The sequence below is a fragment of the Enhydra lutris genome, unplaced genomic scaffold (assembly GCF_002288905.1).
Source record: "Enhydra lutris kenyoni isolate GAN:26980312 unplaced genomic scaffold, ASM228890v2 scaffoldscaffold28, whole genome shotgun sequence".
Classification (NCBI taxonomy): Eukaryota; Metazoa; Chordata; class Mammalia; order Carnivora; family Mustelidae; genus Enhydra; species Enhydra lutris.
In genome coordinates, this window is record NW_019154112.1 from 11,296,570 (window position 1) to 11,318,775 (window position 22,206).

The 22,206-nt window shown below is 39.0% G+C and overlaps 1 protein-coding gene across 1 annotated transcript in view; it reads left to right on the top strand.

The window, feature by feature from the left end:
- The window catches only part of LOC111152338 (collagen type IX alpha 1 chain), a 95,576-nt gene extending 81,272 nt beyond the window's left edge, over positions 1 to 14,304 (top strand). The window contains exons 37-38 of the mRNA XM_022510838.1: positions 5,104 to 5,181; positions 14,120 to 14,304. Of these exons, the coding sequence (XP_022366546.1) occupies positions 5,104 to 5,181; positions 14,120 to 14,304 (263 nt within the window). The remainder of the gene's footprint in view (positions 1 to 5,103; positions 5,182 to 14,119) is intronic.
- Positions 14,305 to 22,206: the final 7,902 nt, after the last annotated feature.

Genomic DNA, 22,206 nt, shown 5'->3' on the forward strand with positions numbered 1-22,206 from the left:
AGAGACGCCGCAGGCGAGGCCCAGCAGTCTGCGTTCTAACAAGTCTCCCGGTGAACCTGATGCTGAAAGCACTGGTGTAGGGCAGTCACCCATCTTCCTGCCAAAAGGAAACGCCTTGTAGGGGCTACAGGAATCCCAGCCCTGTTTTCTTTGGCTGAAAGGAAGTCTTCATATGTGGGGTAAAACTTAACTTTGAGTTAGTAAGAGAACTCGCCTGAAGTCCCATTTTATTTTCTAAGAAATAAGAATGTCTATGTCTACTTGCTATGCTAGTAGCGTCTGCCTAAGGCTGTGTTTCTCAGCCTGGGGTGCACCGTGGAATCATCTGGGGAGTTTTAAAAACTATCCATGGCTGGATCCCATTCCCAGATTCTGGCTTAATAGGTCTGAGCAGCAGGATTTAAAAACACCCCCATGGGATTTTAATATACAACCAGGGTTGGAAACCACAGGAAACAAAGGTGAAATGTTCAGGAAGTGTCCTGGGAAGCTCCTAGAAGCACTGAATTGTGGCTGTGTTGGGCTCACTTGGCTCTAACAGATGGACCTTATTTTGAAGGGAAGAAAAATATATTCCTATATTTGGAAACTGGAGAATGCCCCCTGGCACAGAGTTTATTCACCAAGCATTGTTTGATCGTCTAAGAGACTTCCCCCTAATGTTTTTTTAGTATTTACGATATAGTCTAGAAGAGATATAGTCTTTCTTTTTTCTGAAGGACTTTTTTCCCCACCTTCCTCCATCCCTTTATAATCACTGGGGTTCCTTTAAAGCAGGATCTTTTCTGTTTTACTTCTTGAACTTTGGGGTGTGGGAAGGAAGGAGTACTGTCTTTGGATTTTATCAATCAATGCTGTCGCAAATTTGGAAATGTAGAATTCTAGGTAACCAGACTTGACCTTTCTTGTCCTACCACATACATTATAATAGTAATATTTAATTGAAAACATATAATGTCCCACTAGCCAAAGGTTACAGGTCAATTTTTCCCAGAGAACAAATAGTCCGGCATTTGGAAACTTAACTATTCAGCCAATTAGAGAAGAGATGTATTTCAGTGTCCCCTGCTGTCTTTTTCCCATGCCTAATAAAGGGATAGTCTGAGCCTTGCTCATCATATTACTTTGAGAGTCTTTTTTCCAAGGAAATTACTACACAGATAATGAACAAATAAATTTTACTAAAGCTTTGAGTAGTTCAAACTATGTCTTTAATAAAATCATTTTTTCCTAAGCAATTAGTCTGGAAAACACAGTGAAACATTTTCAGTAGGAGCTAGTAGAAATATGTGCCAGAAATCATACTCAAATCTCAAATCATATTTATAATTTTTTTGTTTTTCATGGACACGGTCTGTACAATATTATACAAAGAGGGCCAAGACCCATGCCACGGGTACATTTTATATGTCTACTCAAGCGGAAACATGAGAGATATCTAATTGGCTTTATATTCACTTTGTGTAGTATTGGTCTTCTGGGTCATAAATTGTGTCATAAATACTATTTTTAAATGTTCATGGTTTGGATTAATTTTAAGTTCCTTTGAGTAAGGCTATATATCTGTTTTTAGATATTTTCGTGTGAGTCAAACAGATGTGTCACCATGTAAATGACGGCTTGAGAAAATATACACATCATTACCGTGATTAACTCTTTTTTTGGTATTAGTCAGCTTGCATGGGGTTGGAGTGTCAGTTACAGCTTTCAAATAAATGAAATAAAGAGCAACCACAGAGCAATGAGAATTTCTTTCGTTTTAGCCACTCTGTTCAGATGGAGCTGTTTTGCTACTTACACTGCACATTTCCCTTTTTACCTATCCAAAGCTCATTTGACAAGCTCCCTCTGTTTTTCTGAACAGTAGGCTAGCTAATAAAGGTGCACCTTTAGTTCTCTGAGCTAGTTTTCAGAAATGTCAAAAGAAGCCATGATCAGGGTTTGAAGGAGCGGATTGACCCTGGGGATCACAGAGCCAGGCCGCAGCTCCCTGGGCTGGGAAGAACCAGCAACTTGCCCTGTGCCTCTGTCCTGGAGCCCCTCTAAAAATTGTGTGTCTACAATTGATGACAACCACAAGGCGGGATCACGACTAAGACTGCAGTCTTCTTCCTTGCAAGCGACATTTTAAAGGGGATGTGGCTTCGTGCTACAAAGTATTTAACTTTGACGGTTTGCGTGAAAGTTACATTTTAATTTATAATCTTCCCCTGTCTTCGGAAAATGTGGCACATTTATTGGTTCTCTTCTCGTTGCTAGCCTCCAGAATTACAGTGATATGACATTTAAATTGCTAAGTTAACAAGAGCGCTCAAGTTCTTCATTTTTAAAATGCTAATTATCGTTATCTTCCTAATATAGTAAGGCCATATTGATGAGTGTAAAAAAAGAGCTTATGTGAATGAGTTCAACTTGAGCTCTGTATCCTTACACAGTGTTTATATAATTTTAAAATTGTTTTTAAAATATATTTGATTCATGGTAAAAAATATTCATACAAGGACATTCACAGCTAAAATCAAAGTATGGTGACTATTTAAACATTCGCTTCATAGTTAGAGTTGTTTTTTTTGTTTGTTTTTGTTTTTTACTATTTTGGCATGCATGCTTTTGTTTTTTAAAATTCTAACAAACTTGACTCAATATTGAATCAAGTTGGGCTGATACAAATGTTTGGAAAAAATGACCATGTATAGAATCTTGCAAAATGCACTGCATCTTCTACAAGAGTAGTGGGATAATATAATACTATGCCAATGGGATAGTAAAATAATGCCTTCTACTAGGAGCCATAAATGTCATTTAGGAGCAGTTGACTAGGTCTTAGGGCGCTTTGTTAATGAGGCCAAGTTTCTGGGTTTCTCTGCAGGGGCCAGGATAATTAATGAAACTTGGTTCTGTGGCTGAAAATCAACTGTCTTGCAAATAAACATGGTTGATTGTAATCCAAAGCACAATGCCTGTAAATAATGAATCACAAGTGAAACGTGGGCACTTGTGATAGCATATTTTAAATTTTCAAAATTCATTAATTTATTTTCAGCAATACTAAATTTACAATGTTTGAGAATTTAAAATATATGAAAAGATATTTACTGAAGAGTTTTTCTCCCACTCTGGTCTCCCATCTGCCTAGATTCCTTTATCCTTCCCATGAGATAATCCCTTTTATTAGTTTCCTACATATCTTTACCAGTGATGATGTACAATATACGGTTATATACACTCCCTATAGCCTTTTAGAAACAAGTCGTATTGCCCTTTAGTAGTGATCTGGACCTTAAATTTTTTCATTGAACAATATGTTTTGAGATCATTTTAAAGAGCTTCCTGGTTCTTCTTCATAGCTGCATAGTATGCCATTTTGCGGAAGTAGCATAACGCATTTAACCCTCTCATGGACATTTAGTTTCCCATCTTCTGCCATTACCACAAGGCTGCTATGGACCACACGATTTCATCTTTGTGTAAATATCAACATAATCTTTATGTTTCTACGATAAATGCCCAGAAGTGGAATTGCCAGGTAAAATGGTACTACTGTTTGTCATTTTGATAGATATTGTTAAATTACCCTCCAAGAGACTGTCTCAGTTTGTAGTCTTATTAGCAATATGTAACAATGCGTTTTTCCACATACTTGCTAGCATATGTTTGATTCAACTCTGGAATTTTTGCCGATCTTATAATTCAAAGTAGCTTTTGTGTTATTTTTAATTTCCATTTATTTTGATGTGAGAGTGAAGTCAAGGAATTTTTCATATATTCCAGACTTATTTTTGTTTCCTTTTAGTGGCTTTTTTGCTTATATATTCTTTTATTGTTGTTGACCTTTTTGTATAGATTTTAGGAACTCTTCGTATTTTGAATCATAACAGAAAGGCCAACTCAAATCTGAAGTTATAAAATAATTCTCCCTTGTTTTCTTCTGGTTCTTATACATTTAAATGTTTGATTTAAATGTTTGATCCACTTGTAATGTATCCCGGATTATAATGTGAGGAACAGATTCAACTTTATTTTTTTTTCCAGCTGGCTTCCCACTTTTTCAAACACTATTTATTGACTTGTTTGACTGCTTCCCACTTTAAGATGGCATGTTTATTACAAAACAAAATCCTTTATGTATCCAAACCTGTTTTTGGGCTGTTTCAGTGGTTTATCTATTCATGTACCAGTACCACACCATGTTAATTGGTTTAATATGTGGTAGGATTAATTCCCTTATATAGCTTTTCTTTTTCAAGTTTTTGTGGCTATTCTGGCTTATGCATTTTTCTGTACAAACTTCAGAATTCCCTTTTTTGGTTAAAAAAATTTTTATTGGGAACATGATGAAACTTCATCTTAGGGAGAACTCAATACGTTTTTGTGATGATGTCATTCCACCTACGAACAGTTGTCAAGTCCTTTTGTATCCTTCAGAAATGTTAATTTTTTAATGTTGGATTTGCATACTTCTGATTAAACTTCTTCCTTGTTATTAATTTAATTGTTATTATAAATGGGATATTTTTTCACTACATCTTAGTTCTGGTGGTTGTTTGTATATATGAAAACAACTGGTTTTCATATATTAATTTTGTATCTTGCTCCTTTACTGAATTACTCTCATTGCTTGTAGTAGATTTTGAGTTGATTTTCAGGGATTTAAGATACACACTGATACCACTTAAAAAGAGGGATGTTTTCGACTCTCAAACTAAATGACAAATACTAACGATAACGTGGGCATCTCTGTGATGCTGTGTGTGTAGTGGAACTGCTTCTCATGTTTCCCAATAGGCGTTACCCTAACTCTCTGGTTGAGGTAGATACATTTTATCATGTTAAGGAGGCAGCATTTGATTCTTGGTTTATTGAATGTTGATCATTAGATATTTTAGTTTTGTTTATCCTTTAATGAATATGATTGATTTTTCCCCTTAGATCTCTTCATATAATTGACTTATGTTTTGCCTGGCTATGTATTTACTATAACCTCATTTGTGGCAACTTCATGAGATTTTGCTTTCTCAACGCTGCGTCTGCTGAAAGTTTAAAAATATGGAACTTTCTTTTTATAAACATACAGAAAAATAACATTTCTCTAATGAAATGCAGGTGACCTGGGAGAAAGGGGGGAACGTGGCCCTCCAGGAAGAGGTCCGAAGGGCTTGCCCGGAGCAACAGGTCTCCCAGGTAAGTGTGTTATATGGCAGCACTGGGTTGAGAAATTGGTAGCGAGTGCGCAGTCTGAATTGGATACCATTATAAAGACTTAATTACTTATGCCTGTCATGTGATTCTCAGTAACAGCTGGCACAGATTTTTCAAGACCAACTTTAATGAAGAGTTAAATGAATTGTAAATCATGCCTCTGTTCCTCATGAGAAAACAAGTGTCAGGGCTTAAAATATTAATTCTTAAATAGATGACTTTAAAAAATCATGTCAAGGTCTAGCCACAGTGCACTTGTTAGAAAATTTTGAATGAATGAGGTCCTAGCCATTGTTAGCCTCGTTGATAGTTTCCTGTTTATTTATTTTTTTAAAGATTTTATTTATTTATTTGACAGAGAGAGAGATCACAGGTAGGCAGAGAGGCAGGCAGAGAGAGGGAAACAGGCTCCCTGCTGAGCAGAGAGCCCGATGCGGCACTGGATCCCAGGACCCTGAGATCATGACCTGAGCCAAAGGCAGCGGCTTAACCCACTGAGCCACCCAGGCACCCTCCTGTTTATTTTTAATTGTTTAAAATTTTTTCTTTTTTTAGAGAATTTATTTATTTGACAGAGAGAGATCATAAGTAGGCAGAGAGGCAGGCAGAGAGAGAGGGGGAAGCAGGCATTCTGCTGAGCAGAGAGCCTGATGCGGGGCTCGATCCCAGGACCCTGAGATCATGACCTGAGCCAAAGGCAGAGGCTTTAACCCACTGAGCCACCCAGGTGCTCCTTCATGCCTGTGTTCCTCATGAGAAAACAAGTGTCAGAGCTTAAAATATTAATTTCTTGGGACGCCTGGGTGGCTCAGTTGGTTAAGCAGCTGCCTTCGGCTCAGGTCATGATCCCAGCGTCCTGGGATCGAGTCCCACATCGGGCTCCTTGCTCATCAGGGAGCCTGCTTCTCCCTCTGCCTCTGCCTGCCATTCTGTCTGCCTGTGCTTGCTCTCTCTCCCTCTCTCTCTCTGACAAATAATTAAATAAAATCTTTAAAATATTAATTTCTTGAATAGATGACTTTAAAAAATAGTGTCAAGGTCCAGCCACAATGCACTTGTTAGAAAATTCTGAATGAATGAGGCCCTAGCCGTTATTAGCCTCATTGATAGTTTCCCGTTTATTTTTTTAACTGAAAAGTCAGAGCAACAAGAAAATTAATCCAAGTTTTCAAACTACTCATGTTGCATAGGGGGTAACCGAAGTCTTATTTTACAAGCTCCTGTTTCAAATATCCAGACCCTCCAGAAACCCATATCCAAAGTAAATAAAATAAACCTGAACATTCCTATTCATATAGCCACAAAGAACCATGCACGAGCCACGTATCACAGCTGCGCTGGCTGAGGTGACAAAGTTGCCTCTGTGTGGAGAGCCTGGTTTTGCACACTGGGCGTCTGTTCTGTCTTTACACACTGGCTACTCTGTCCCCACAGCCTAAGCTGCCACACACTCATCCTCTGGGAAATGGCCTACCAGCCCTACCACAGAAGCAGCACAGAAAGTCAGTTCGGTTTAAGCGCCTGAATGACATGCAGCCTCCCAGCGAACCCTTACAGCTGGGCTAAGTAAGTCTTCCAAACCCTGGAGCTGAGGAGAATCAGGGTGAGAGGTTCTGCCGAGAAAGGGTGGTCCACGCTTCCACAGTGGATTTGGAAAACTTGGTGTAGGGGAATTTAGAAAAAGAAATGCTCATTTTCCAATTCTGACAGGCTTACCTATTCAATCATGTTTCTAATTGCAGCCAAAACCATCACTGCTTTCTCATTATCCATTTCATTGCTCCTGGGAATTGCTCTCTCATTAAAATTTTTTTAAAAAATATGAATACATTTGGAGACGGTTCAAACACTGCTATGCAAAACTGTGATTCATGGGTCTGTCAAAATGCTTTCACAAATTGATAAATTTTCGTGATTGGAGAAGGAGGTTTTTATGATTGGAAAAGGAAAGAAAATCTGGTTGAAGCTACACGGGACCAAGAGAAGATTTCAGTGTATGATAAATTTTGCATTCACTCATGGATGTTTAGCAGAGGAAAGGGAAATAAAATTTACTGAGTGCTTTCCTCCTTTATCAGTGGTAGCGATAGGTGCTTTAAAGCTGATAAAAATATCATTCCAATTTACTTAATTACCTATATATTATAGGATTGCCTTACAATTTCTCCTTCTCCCACTTTGTTGACAAACCACGTAACAGTTCTCAGACCAGCATCTTGTATTCTTGGCAAGATTTTCCTTTAGCAAAAATAGATGATCATTTCTGGTGACTGTTAGTTTCAAACACTGTTGATAAACCATGTTTTGGGTTTCAAATGGGAAGACTGAGGCAGACCCAGCTCTGTACATGCAGTGTCCCAGGCTGTCATGAGGGGACGTGTCAGTCTCCATCTGCAGTAACTGCACTCAGAGTTGCTGAATCTGACTGGGAGGGGTTCCCATGTGCTCTTGGGCCATTGCTCTCCCAGAAGGGGGCGTCCCTGGTTTGCTTTTTAGTTCCTCAGACGTGTGCTGGGCACAATGGTTAAGGCAGGACAAGCTCATCCCTGGCAGCTCTGCCTGGTCCCCATCTTGTCTCCCTTAAGAAAAAATTAATTTGTTATAGCTGGTCTTGGATTTAATACTTAAATATGATTTGTTAAAAACGGTTATGGGCTATTTCAGGACTGGGGCACCCGCCCTTTGCCTTTTCCTTTCTGCCTCTTGCCAGTCCTTGTCCCTTGCTTCCTGGTACCACTTTGAAATCTGGGCTTTTATTATATTTCCCTTAAGAGGATATCTGACATTATTTAGTGGGAAATCTGAGTTTCAGATTATATTTTAAAAGCCTGGGCCACTCTTCAAAAGCACGCAGTTTTGCAAGTGCTTTAGTGCACAGGCACAAAGGGTTTATATTCCCCCCAAACCTCGAAGCATCAGCTGGGTGCTTTGGTTTTCTCTGGTTTTTAGGTCAGCTCACATTCTCTCGTCTACACTATGAATACCCTTAGCTAACAATTTCTCCAATCCATCACTCCCGAACAAGAGCTATTTGAGTCATTCGTCTCCTTAAGCTAGTACTGGGCAAGTGAGCTATCTGGAGCTCCACAGTTCAGATATCCTGGGTTCAAATCCCGACTCTGTCACTTACTAGCTCTATGACGTTGGGTGACTTCTGACTCCAAATCATAAATGCAAAGTACTGGTTCACAGTAAATTATTAAACGAGTTTACTGTCCACTGAGAGGCTGGGCTTTTTAATTTCCCTGGCAGAACCTGGAATGTGATTAGAAATGTGGTTTCTGGGCTCTCACAAACATAATAGTAATAGGACTTTAGGGCCTGGAGGAACTTCCAATAGCACTCTGTGCAGGGACTTGTCTGGTATCTAAAAGAAACCTCCTGCAGAACAGGATATCCTGCAACTTTCCTTGTTGTCTTCTATTGGGACTTGGATTTGGGACTTAAATCCTCCTGGGTGAAAAAAGTTCATTTGATCATTCTTTCTGACGCAAACATATCTGATATATGATATATTTGAAAAAAAAGTAACTAATGCATTAATTCTATCTATCAGTTATCAGAATTCCTTTGCTCTTCGTAGATCGTTTTATTTCTTCGTCTCCATTCCATATGATCTCTCTCTGTTCAGTGTTGAGTGTTTCGTGGCCCTTTGAGCTGTAACGGTACGCTGCTTCACATGGACCATAGATCATTATTAAAACCACCGCGCTGATTGGCTGTAGGGCTCTTTGTCTAAGAAGTTCCCGCGAATCCTCCAGTCTGTTTCCCACAGCCCGAGGGAGGCAGAATGGGTACTTAGGGAGGACGGGCTCTGGGGCCAGGCTCGCAGGGAGCACAAACTGCGCCGTCGCTTGTAGCTACGTCACCTCTTGGCGCTTCCACTTCCCCTCCGTGTCACAAGGTTAATAAGCACAGGTACCCTCTAGAGTTATTCAGGAAGATCTACGTACACGTGAATACATGCAAAACACTTAGAACAGTGCCTGGCATATGGCCAGCATTTTGCAAACTCAGCTATGATCATTTTGTATTCCTCTGTTCGTGTTTGAGGATATACAGACTTGCAAAGGTCACCTGCTCTGACAAAGGTCTCTCAGGTAATCAGTGACAGAGGCAGAGATTCATACTTCCTAGGTCCAGGTTCATGTGGTAGACAGAATGTTGAGCTGGCTCTCCAGTCATGTTTGTTTTTAGTTTAGTCTTTGCCACTCTAGCCATGTAACTTCAGCATGTCCCATAACCATTTAATGTCTTGACTCCTTTTTGTCTCTCACAGAGCAGAGCAGATCACAATAGAGATCCCTGGGGCTTTAGATGCCCTCAACCTCCTGCCCCTACCTTCAGTTACTTACCACAGGCCTTTGGTGGTATCGCTTGATTGGGTTGTCTCATTAAGAGTAACCCTCTATGCCTGCTGCCTCTGAACTTGCCTGCTTGGGACCAGTTCCTTGCCGCTCTGAGGATTTTAAGGAAACATTTTAAGAATAGGTTCTGATTTCCACTGTGCATTCAAACTCATGAGGGGAAGAAGCCAGTTAGTTAAGGACTCAGAAGTTGTGACCACCAGGAATGTGGCTTGTGGGCTGACATGCTTTCCCTTCTTGGATGAGGAGAGAAGGGTAGATCTGGCTTTGTGCAGGGTCAGGCTAGGCAACTGGGCTATTTAGGTTTCTTAGGCAAAATTTGCCCAGAGGTAAGCTTTGCTTGTGAATATTGAGTGGAAAAACCCCCAACAAGCCCCAAACCAAAGGCACATTCAGTGTAGCCTGGTTTAGCAGTAGCCATTTATCCTATTTCCATCACTGCAGCTATTATATTTGGCCGTGGGGATCTTAAATACACAAACCACTTTATGCCAATTCCTTAAACATATATGCTTTGTTAAACACCACAAAAGTAAGCTCAGCATAAGGTGAGAACTGTAAGGAAGTCTCTGACACATATTTTACATAACCCGTGGATAAATTAATGCTGAAAATTACTTGCAGGTGGTTTTTTTAAGGCCTTTAGACGGTCCCTTTCACTCTGCCCCACGTGTTAGATCCTTCAGAATGTTCCAGGGGGGACTGGTCTCTGTCAGTGTAACATGACTACCCTCTAGTGTTCACACAGAGAATAACACAGACATTTATTTTTAAAAATAACACTGTTGGGCCATAACGTTTTCATAGGCCCTTGAAATTTCAGAAAACTGTGTAATCATTAGCTGGTTAGTGCAGCTAACACACCCATGAGGCAGACAAAGCATAATGAGAACACTTCAGATCTGTTTTCTTCTGAGGAGTTGGAGGGTAGTTTACAGATATTTGCTAACGAAGCTGCTGGACTTCTTGAATGGTTTGGATTGTGACATAGTGTCACCCCAAAATTACATTCCTAAACAGTAACAAGAACATTTGAGAGTAAATGCCCAGGGTCTGGGCTCATCGGAAACTGACGATCTGTTATGTGACGGCTGGTTTCTTCCCCTGGTCATTTCTACAGGACAGAAACCTCAGTAAAAATATCTTTAGTTTCTTAGGACACTTAGAGCTCCAGAAGAATCAGTACTACCCTTGTTGATTGTACCTCTTTTTACTTCCTAGTCAATTCAGGTGCAAAGAATTAAATAAAAAACACGCACCCCACCCACACTTGCGGCGCAGGCACACGCACGCACATGCGCAGTCGCGCACACACCGTGGCCGAATTCGCTCCTCTGCGGCTCTGCGAGTAAGGTTGGGTAGGAGGGGCGGCGAAGGGCCCTTGTTTCCAGCTGCAACACCCTCTAGCCATGTGACGATGCACGATTATTTAGCCTTCTGAACTCTAAGTTCACACAAGAGGAGTAAGGATCAACGTTGAGCACAGTTCATGGCCATGGTAAAGTGGAAATAGTTTGTAAGTGTTGATGAGGGTGACGACCTTGATGACAGTGACATCATAAAAGCTCCCGAAGGTCACTTGCTGTGTTTGCCCAAGGGAGAATTGGACTAGATGTGCTTTACATAAAATAAATCGAGGTACACAGGATGGCTTCATCAACTCTTTCTTCAGAGGATGAGCGGGAATCTGGAATAAATGCAGCAAGTGAGAAACCTCTCCTGGAATGTGTAGTGATGCGGCACCACATAGGAAAACCTAAAAAGCCTTCCTTCTGATTTCTAATATTGGTGTGTAGTAGAGAATAAATTCCCTTAAGTTTAAGGTTTTAGTTCCCTTAAGTTAAGGTTTTAGGCACGTGGTTCTACAAATGTTCAATAAAAATTTCAATCCTAACATTTAGAAATGGAGAGACCTATTCAAGAACTCAGCTTCGAGCTTTCCCTGACAATTATCAGAGGTTCTGCAGGCTCTGGCCCGTCTTCCCTTGTGGCAGCTGTGGGCTGGAGCAGAGCTGCCACAGGCCTCAGTCCTCCCTGTTGCCTCCCTACCACTGAGGTGGGACTTCTCATTAGATCAGTTTTCATTAGACCTGCGTTATCACTTTTCTTCTTGTAAAGACAGCAGGGCATTCTTAATCCAGAGCCATTTCTTTACTTCCTTAAGGGTCAGCAGACTTTTTCTGTGAAGGACCAGAGTTTTTGGATCTGTGGGCCCTGCGGTCTCTGTGGGAGTTAGACAGCTCTGCCCTTGTAGTGAAAAAGCAGCCGTAGGTGATACATACACACATGGCCATGGCTCTGTTCTAAAACTATTTACAAAAACAGGGGTTGGCTCCTGGGTTCCCCCCTGTTCGCCTACCCTGATCTGCCTTATCCGCTTTGCCTCTGTGGTCATTTGGTTTGTGACCTTTCCTTTAGGCATTTTCTCCTCTTCATCCTGATTTGATTTTGTGAAGGCAGACATGGTATGTCTCCATGGGAACATTGCTGCGCCTAAGGTGTGTGAAAGTTACCCTTTATGCGCACCTTTTTCTGGCCTTTTAAACCTTCAAAGAGCGACTTTGAACAACTGCTTTGTGTCAGGAGACCTGGAGGGGCTCTGCTAGAGGCTTATTTATTTACAGGTGCTCTTGATTAGGGAAAAACTTTCTCAGGGCCCTTGTCTTTAGAAGAAAATACAATCATCTGCTTCACTACAACTTCATATAGTTAAATGAAGGCTTATGGGATAGATTAGGGGAAATCACTTACCTCTCTCTAGTTTATCTATAGGCTTGAGATGGAGAGAATCAAAGATAATAATTCAAACTTAATAATGTGTTGTTCTATATTCTTGCTTTGTGTGGATCTAATTGTAAGCATCACAGGTAGAATGAGATCTTATATGTAAAATAAAATCTCTGATCTATCTTCCTTCTAAAAGTATGTGAGAGGGCGCCTGGGTGGTTCAGTCTGTTAGGTGTCTGCCTTCGGCATGATCTCAGGGTCCTGGCATCGAGCCCCAGGTAGGGCACCCTGCTCAGTGGAGAGTCTGTCTCTCCCTCACCCTCTCCCTGCTGCTCTGCCTACTTGTGCGCTCTGTCAAATAAGTAAAAAAATCTAAGAAAAATAAATAAAATGAGTCAATGAAAGTATGTGAGATATATGTAATAAGACCATTTAGTAAGACTGGACCACTATAATAAGACCAATAAAAGACATGTGTAATAAGACCACAAAAATAGAAAAAGAAAACTAAAACCACCGAGAAAGAAGGAAAGTAACTGAATCTAAGCAGATACATAAAAGAGCATGTCCACTGTTTCAGCGGAATGGCCCAGGTAGGAGGGCGGAGATGGAAAGAGGATCTCTATAAAACTGTATCATCATGGCACATACAGTTTGTCTCACACCGATTGCTTCCTGCCATCTTTACGCTAATAGTGGGGAAACACTGCTGGTGTGATGGGGTGGGTAAGCATTCAGCAGAAATTCCTCCCTGCCATGGGGTGCCCTGCCTCAGAGAGCGTGCCCCACGGGGTGACCAAACAACCTTTGAACATGACAAAGGGAACAAAATGCTCCCGAGGAACGCAGGCCATGATAAAGTTCACCCAGGGGTGAACCCCTGATGGGAAAACATCTGGGAAGTTTGCAGGTGCGCTGCACAGGCTTCTAAGACATCCGTCAGTGATATACACACAATCAAATAGCCCCTACTTATTAGAGGCTTTCAGACATGGAATTTAGTTTTAAGGAAGGTATCATCCCATCTTGGAGATGAAGAAACTGAAAGATTCATGACTTGCTAATGCCACCCTATTCACAAATGGCAGAGCAAGTACTTAGAGCTATCTGCCTCTAGATCCTGTGCTTCTAACCACTGAGCTATAGTTGTACTCCCTGTCTGGAGACTGCTCGCCTATTAGGGATGATGCTACTGGAGAAATACAACGTGAGCCACAAGGAGAGTTATGTGCATAATTTAAAACCTGCTATAGCCACATTATCAATGTCAAAAGAATCAGATGAAATTAATCTTTATACTAGTTTATTTAAGCCATTGTGTCTAAAATATTATCACTTTATCGTGTAATAAGAACAGAAATTATTAATGAAATATATTTTTAAAATTTTACACTATGATGTACTGTATGGCGACTAACATAACATTTACGCTAACAATTACATTAATAACAATTACACTAATATAAAATTTACACTCATTTTTCAAAGTCCGGGTGTGTTTTGCACTCTTACGGTTCATCCCAATTTGACTTAGCCACATTTCAGTGCTCAGACCTGTGTGGCACTGTGAGGCTACCCTACTGGAGATGCTGAGGCCTCCTTTCATTTTTAATTTTAATTTTTTCATTTTTAATTTCTAAGAAACCCGAGTCCAGTGAAGGAATTTTACCATCGTCATCGATCTTCATCCATCCTTTCCAAAAGCACTTCCTAAGGCCCTGGGTGCACCCCGCTGGGCTGCGGGAGGGAGTCCTGTGGGTGCCTTGCGGCCAGCTCACCGCCGTCGGGGTTCTCCTGTTCACATATGCAAACCGTTTGTGTTTCAGGTGAACCAGGTCCTGCCAGCTACGGGAGGAATGGCCGGGATGGCGAGCGAGGGCCCCCAGGGGTGGCAGGGATTCCCGGGGTACCTGGCCCCCCGGGCCCTCCTGGCCCTCCTGGGTTTTGCGAGCCAGCCTCCTGCACCCTGCAGGCTGGGCAACGGGCATTTAGCAAAGGGCCCGATCAGTGAAAAGCTTAGTGCCGCGTGGCTGTCTGCATAAACCGTGCCTGGCAAAGGAGCGCGGAGGAGAAACCCCACCGAAGCCGAGGCAGGAGACGACAATGCATTACCTTCAACGTTATTACCTAAGTCTTACTTGACGGATTTAAAACAATGGTGCTATTCAATAAATCCTCTTTCTTTGCCTTTGGAGAGTCGACAGGAGAGTCATCAGATTTAAAAAACAAAACAAAACACAAAACAACCACAACCCCCCCCCCCCAAACCCTCTCTTTAAATAAATTTCTAATCCTCTTCCCGGGGCGTTGAACTGAATTCAGCGCGCTGTGCGTATGGGACACATCGTGGCCCGCTGTGCCAATAAAGAAGGACGACTGGTTTGGTTTTCCTTAGCCCGAGTAGTTCTTTTCCTCTTTTATTTAGATGTTCTCAGATTACTGTTTGGGTTATACAGAGGATTATCAGACCAGTTAGGAAGAAGCCTCAGTGCCGCCGCTGGAACCGGTCCTTAAAACGCCCAGCAGCCTGTGCTCCCGGGAGCCGCCCGCCACGGTTCCCGGCGGTCAGGTGCCGGTTTTGTAGTCAGCCTGGATTTTTGTTGAACTGTACTGTCTCCCAAGCCCATTAATGTTTTGAGCTCTTCTATGTGAAGCAAAGAAGGAATTTTAACATCCTGCCATTCATAGGTTTTAATGAGGTTATTTATTTTCAAGGTTTGAGGTAAAATCCCTGGTTGTACCAAAGAAGAAATAAATATGGTTTCTTAATCTCTTGCATGTTTTCTTATAAATAATCGTGTTCAATGAAGTCACTGAACTTATTTACTTTGAAAAATTTTTAGTTACTGGTATTTCTATAGGTATGTTTATAATGTTAGTGCTTTTTTCCTATGGAGAAATTAAAAAGCCCTTCCTGTTCCCTGGGGGGTGTTACCCTGGGGAGAGAAGTTCTTCCTGTGTATGTGTGCAGCGTTAGGGAGAGCTTCAAGGACCTTTTTGAAATTTTGATGAAAGCCATGGGGCCATCATCCCAGGAAGACACATGAGAGCATACGGACAAACATGTTTGCAGACTGTTTCAGACCTCATAGACCACTTCCGTGCCTGTTTCTAGGTTAGGAACCACTGCTTTTGTTTCAACGGTTCATTAACACCTTCCTATTTAGAACTTCACTGCTGCAAAAATGATTTATGTTTCACCATTTTTCTTAGACATTTTATAACGACAACTCAGCTAAAGCATGGTGTTCTGACCTATAAGACAGGTATTGCCTGACCATTCAAGCACTTTATTGCTATGTACATAGTCACACAGATGGCTGTTTTATCGACATTTTTTTAAACTATTGATCAGACTTAATATATTAATTTTATGTCACAGTAACTTCTCTTGGGGGCATAGCACAGTGCTCAAAACAGTCGATATCTTTGGTTGGTTTATGGAATTCTGTTCTCTCAAGTCAAGGGGGAGTGAGCCCTAATAGGATCTTTGATACCAATTTTTTTCTTGTGTATACTTGCTATATATTGAAAAATTTCGGCCCTATTTTTTTGACCAAACCAATCATCATTTAATTTGTATTTGGATTTCCTTAATTTTTAAAAAAGATTGATTGATTGATTGATTGAAGAAATCTCCACACCCAATGTGGGGCTTGAAGTCATGACCCTGAGATCAAGAGGTGCATACTCTAAGGAATGAGCCATCCAGGCACTCCCTTCTACCCTCCCCTCCCCCAACCTGGATTTCTTTAAAACTGCTTATAGCATCTAGTTCTGTGATTTGAATATGGCTTGTGCTTAAGGAGAATGATCCTAACTCGGCTGCATAATGAGTGCCATTTACACACACTGAGAAGGATGGTTTTCCTTCATGTGGAATAGATAAGTTTTGGAAATAGATTCATCATTATTACTTAAAATGATCTTTATATAAATGGCAAGCCTTTTTAGGTGCTGCAACATCTAACCAAAAAATGCAAAGAAATTGTCTTGTCTTTCCACAAAGATGGTTTTATTCTAACTGGAGTGACAGAATCAAATACAACAAAAGAAAAACGAGATAACCAAATAAATACGTTTCCCAGTTCTAGAATATTGTATTCATAAGAAAATTTTTAAAAAATAAAATTTCAAAGAACAGTTCATTCAACTGTTTTACAAACTTGATATATAAAAGGCTGTACAACAAGCCCCACGGATACCATAAGCAATATTGGAAACAGCCACTTACGAATAGATTATGCAAAACTAGCACATTCCAAATGGTGGGAACAATCCATTGTAAATTCAGTTAAAAGAAATAGTTTACAGAAGCAGTAAATGCTTGACTGAGAAATTGCAAAGAAAAGCATCCAGCAAATCCTCTCCAATGGAAGAGAGTTGATAAACATTTAATTAAGCCAAATCTCTCTCTCTAGCAAAACACAAAGTTCCAAACCTCTTTGAGATATTTTTAAGAGTTGGGTGAATTGTCACCTAGAGCACTCATTGAGAGAAGAGTGTGTGAACAATTAAGGTTGGTTAGAAACTGGCATATTACTCAAGGGCAAATGATTGCTGATTTATTTCTAGGCAGTTCTTCTATGGCATTACTATAGGATTTTCACCCCAAATATCTGACAGGTTGGTTAAGAACCACGGAAATCACTTCCCAGGTTGACTGAGTACATAAATTCATGGGCATGGTTTGGGATAATTGACCTGTCAAGCAGAAGAGTCTGAACTAGTAGTCTATCAATTATGTCATTGATTTGATTATAGACACTTTATATGCCAAGCTGTCTAACGAGTATTGCTATTCTTAAACATCATTAGTCAAATCTGATTTATTTGCTACCTGAAATAAGCTAAGGTGAATCCCTGCTTTAGAAGACCACCTCCGACTGTATTATTTGATATTTTGGCTATGGCAGTATTTCTGGCATATATCAATGAGTTTAAAAATAAACCAATATATGGAGAAGATCACTAAAAATACATCAAATCATACCAAATATCAAGAAAGTTTTTTTTTTTTTTCTCTTAGCCCTGGCAAAAGGAGTAAAAAGTACTGATGAGAAAAAAAAAATACTAGCAAACTAGTGATTCTGCCATTTACAGGTTTTGCAGTGGTCATAAATGGTTTCAACTATTTTTAATTAAAGAATATTTGTGCTCAATCAGTATAGGTCAAGACTTTTTTCATTGGGTAAAGCAAATCCTTTTCAGTTGTGTACTTAACCCTTTTCAGTGAGCTTGCGATCTGGGATGGTGGTATTAAGTGCATATGGCTCAGTAAATATTAAATCACCATTTGTTAACCATTACAATGTAGGACTATAAATACACATGCTCAAATGCCCTTTACGTGATTAACTAGGGGAAGTGTAACCTATTTGTTAGATCCAGTTATCAGAAAGAGGATGCTGATATTATTTCTAGTCTTCATAAATCCATGCTAACTTTCCCCTAACATGCTTCCACATCTTACTCTTGACTCCAACTTTTCTAAGACTAACTAGAGAGAGAACAGATGAGGGAAACTGGCTCCAAGAAACTACCTTTCTTTTTAAGATTTATTTGAATGTGTCTTTGGCCTCTATTTTGAAGATCTGTGTGTGTAAAGACTTAAGAATATTCCTTAGAGAGCACCTGGTTGAATTTCTTATATCATAAGGAGACCTGAAGATGAGAATAGTTAAGACCTATGGAAAGCGTTTCCCAGTCTAAACAGACATGTAAATCCACTGGCGTGTTTTGATGTGATTAATTTTAGTTAAGGAAACATGCTATGTATTTAACTTCTTATTGCCTATTGACATCATTAATGATGTAAGAGCTTACTTTATGAGAAAACTTAACTGTGATGTTTCTTATCTTGCTCAGGCCCCTCTATACCAATAAATCTTATATGAATTTAGTGAGACCACTTTTGTGGGACAAAAGCTGCAAAGGACTAGTTGCTCTCTGACTTGTTTCTGCTTGTAATTCTTATCTGCAATCATTAGACCAGGTTTTTTATGAGCTGCCAGGGAGATGGGTAATAAACTTAATTGTTATGAGCTAAGCACTGATTCTTATGACAAGCAAAAGCATCATCTCCAGCATGGTATAAACATGAACCCTGCAACAGTCCAAGTTACAAGTATCCTGGACATTTTTGTGGCTCACACTTGACATACAAGTGCTTTTGGGGTATCTTTGTGGCTGAGACCTACCAGAATGGAGCTGAAGTGTGGATTTCAGCCATGAGACATGGTGAAGTGGTGAACAGTAGAAACGGTATTAATAACTGCACCTCAGAATTCCTTGATTTAGGGTTAAATCCTTTATTGCTAAGATAACTGAAAAGCTCATTATGTATCATGGACATATAGGAATCAAGGCCTCAAAACATTATATCCAAGTGGGATTTGGAATAAAACCAGTGCCATTCCACTTAACTTGAGTATGTCAAATGAAATCTTGAATAGTTGGATGAGGTAAGGTAGAGAACAAAATGGGCAAAAAATACACCCTAAATATTATTTTAAAAATAAATAGTTATAAAATATGCCATAAAACAATCTGAATTTAAATACATCAATACACCAAAAAATATTCATCCCTAAAATATACTTTAAATAATACAGCAAAATAAAAAATTGCAAATTAATTAGCATCTTTACACCCATAAGCTTATTATGGTCAAATGACACACACCCTTCTGATGAACTTAATTCTTATTGAAGAACCCCGTAAGTTAATATTCACTTTCGACAAATTCATGAAGCAAGTAGCTAACTCCTTGAGTTGTACCATATATCACTCATTATTGTATTATGTGAACACAAAATGTTTTCCATTTAGATTTTCTTAGACTTAGCTTTGGTTTTATAAACCTGCCTTATCTCTGAGGTAAGTTTTTGCTCTTCTGGGTCTGCTTGTCTGAGTGAGCTTTTTCTGTGCTCAACTGGTTCTTCATTCAGTTTAAACTCACCAGTTAGCCTGGCATGATTTTGTTGAGGAAAATGTTTGGATTATAGCTCTAGCTACCCAACATAATAAAACTGAAGACATCCATTTGTCTTGTTTCCTGAGTCTCCTAATAGTTAAAAAAAATTAATAGAAATAATGCTACTACTACTGCCAGCCAACTAGTAAATGAATTCAATGGGCTAAGTCACTTAGAAGTATCAAGGCATAAAAGATAGAAATTCAGTTCTTTTCTTCATTTCCTCCTCCTAGAAGCCTAGGTAGTCTCTGTGAGAGGAAAGTTTATGAAGAGTGGGGAAGAGGGTATATGTCCCTCAACACTAAAGTTCTAAGAAAGAACACTGGGAAGAAAGAACAATGAACACTTATGTGTGTTAAGAAAGTGAACACAGGTAGGTGTGGGAAAAAAATGAACAAAAGCAATGAACCAATGTGCAAAAGGATTCTGTGAATTCATTGAGAAGACTGAAGAATATAATTTAACCTAGAAATTCTCAATATCAGGGTATTATTACCTCTGTTAGGAAAATTAAAACGGTAATTTGAAAAATAGTGTTCCTTATCTTTTTTTGTAAATAGTGATATATTTCTAGAAAAATAGAAACGTTATACAAATCTAATTTTTAAATTTAAAAATTTTAAGTACCTTGAATATTATGGAGATTTAGACATTATATAATTTTATAAATGGTCTACTTCTTGAGATAAGGTTAATGCTTTTTACTTGTCCATCAAGAGAGAATATCCTGTCTGATTTAAAAAAAAAAAAAAGAATATCCTGTCTGAAAAGTAGGATGAATACTTAGGTGTTTTCACGTCAATCACCAAAATATGAGGGTAACATACAAACTAAAGTTACCAATAGTAAAGGTACAAGTTAAGCAGGTATATAAATCCACTTAAGAAATAAAATGGAAACAGCTAAGGAATCACAGGTTATTGTGCCTTCTTTGTAAAGATACTTAAAATGAAGAAGAACATAAATTAACAAAAAACAAATTAATAAGAAATTATTTATAAAAGTAAAAAAAAAAAAGTGCAAAGGCAAGGGTCTGATTTAGTTGTCCACTAAACTGTTTCTAGCCTTGTATTTCTGCAAGTCTGTTCAGTTCTTCAGTTTCAAGTCGCTTTAAACACCATCTTGTGGACAAAAGGAGGTATATCACAGGTTCTCAACAGAGGAGAAAGACTGCAGAAAAGCTAAGTCTTATTTAACTCCTAAAACACAGTCATAAAAAAATATTTTATAATCCAAACATCAAATGACATTTTTACAACATATCTTAAGATAATTACTTAAGCTCTGTAAGTGACAAAACTTTAAGTTTCAACAATGCCATGAAATATAGAAATAGCATATGGGATTACTTTAAAGTCATTAATTAAATTACTACAATCAAAGAGTGAAAAATTTCAAAGGTTAAGACTGGTTGTGTTTCTCTTATGGTTAGGAAGAAGTGGTTAATATCTTCAACAGGAAAGAACAATGAACAAACTCTTGAATTATTCTTTCTTCTTTAGATTCCAAAGGCTAGGAATACTGATTGAAATCATATCTTGTTCTCTGCATAGAAAGATTTCTATGTGAAAACTGATTTTGGTATAAAATGTTAGACTGGAATCCAAACATACTTATATAGGGCAAAGCCAATTTTAATTACTAATTGTCATCATGGCCTATAATTATTCTAGAGTCCAAATAAGCGCTAATTCAAGAAATTTGATAATTCTTCTTCCCTGCTGTGGATGCTACTGACATCTATCTGAAAGTAAACAAATGCTTTGGAATGGAATAAAATGATACAACAGAGTTTGCAACCACCAAATTATGGAGGGGAAAATTTCCCACCCTACTTTGGGGCCTTAATTATCCACTTTCTTGACAGTAAGGGAATTAGGCAACTGCCTAATGTCCACTATATTTGGTGTTGTGTTAGCTGGGCCCAGGCTTTCTCTTCGCTCTTGGTTGCAGATCGTGTGAGACATGAACAAATGTTGGAAGGCTAATGTTAAGTAGGGTGAGAGGACCTCATTCCAGGTGGACAAAGTCCCATTTTTCTTCTTATGCCAAAGGCAGATCAAGTCATATATGTCAGTTATAACAAATGAGCTTGAATTAATGAACTCTATTTTGTCATTTGCATCATAGAACATGACCTTCCCCATTCTGCTTTCATCACCTAAATAAATCCAAATTCTTGGAACAGGAATAAACCAGCCCAGCAATTAATGGAAGTTAGACAAAGAAAGGTTCCTAAATATACAACTGATAAGAAAGGATGCATGACATATTCTGTGGAATTAAAATGAACAGAAGTTATAAAACAAGAAAATGAACTGAGTCCTTTCATGGATATATAAGACTCAAAGAAAACAAGGAAAAATGCACTGATCACCAGCAGCAAAAAAGTTCATGAAAACATGAACATGCTAAAATAAGTACTTCTGGACTAGCAAAAAGGCAAAAGGATAAACAACCTACTAACTAATATTAAAAAATAATCTTTGAAAACATACAAAATGTCTAGCTTCATGAAAAGTTCAAGTAAATTAAGGAGTGGCAGATGAATTGTAAGCTTTCAGAAAATTCAAGAAAATTAAAGTTCAACAAATTAAAACCTCAAGATATACACATAGCACCAGATTTTGGATCTCTGTACATTTTTGGGAGGGATAATTTTTCATTTTACTAAGAAAATGCATATGTATATTCCAATCATTAATCTAAAACACAGCACCATTGTAGGTATTGCACAGGAAAGAAAACTGAAGAAAATCAATTTAAAGTTAAAAACATTGGAAATAAATAAAATAACCTTAGAGGATAAAATAAACAAACTTGGAATTAAAATATACATCATAATTCAATACGAAATAACTGAATGGTTGTGTGTGTGCACAGCCATGTAGACAGTACCTGACCAGCAGTTCATTCATCTATAAAGAAAACCAGTTC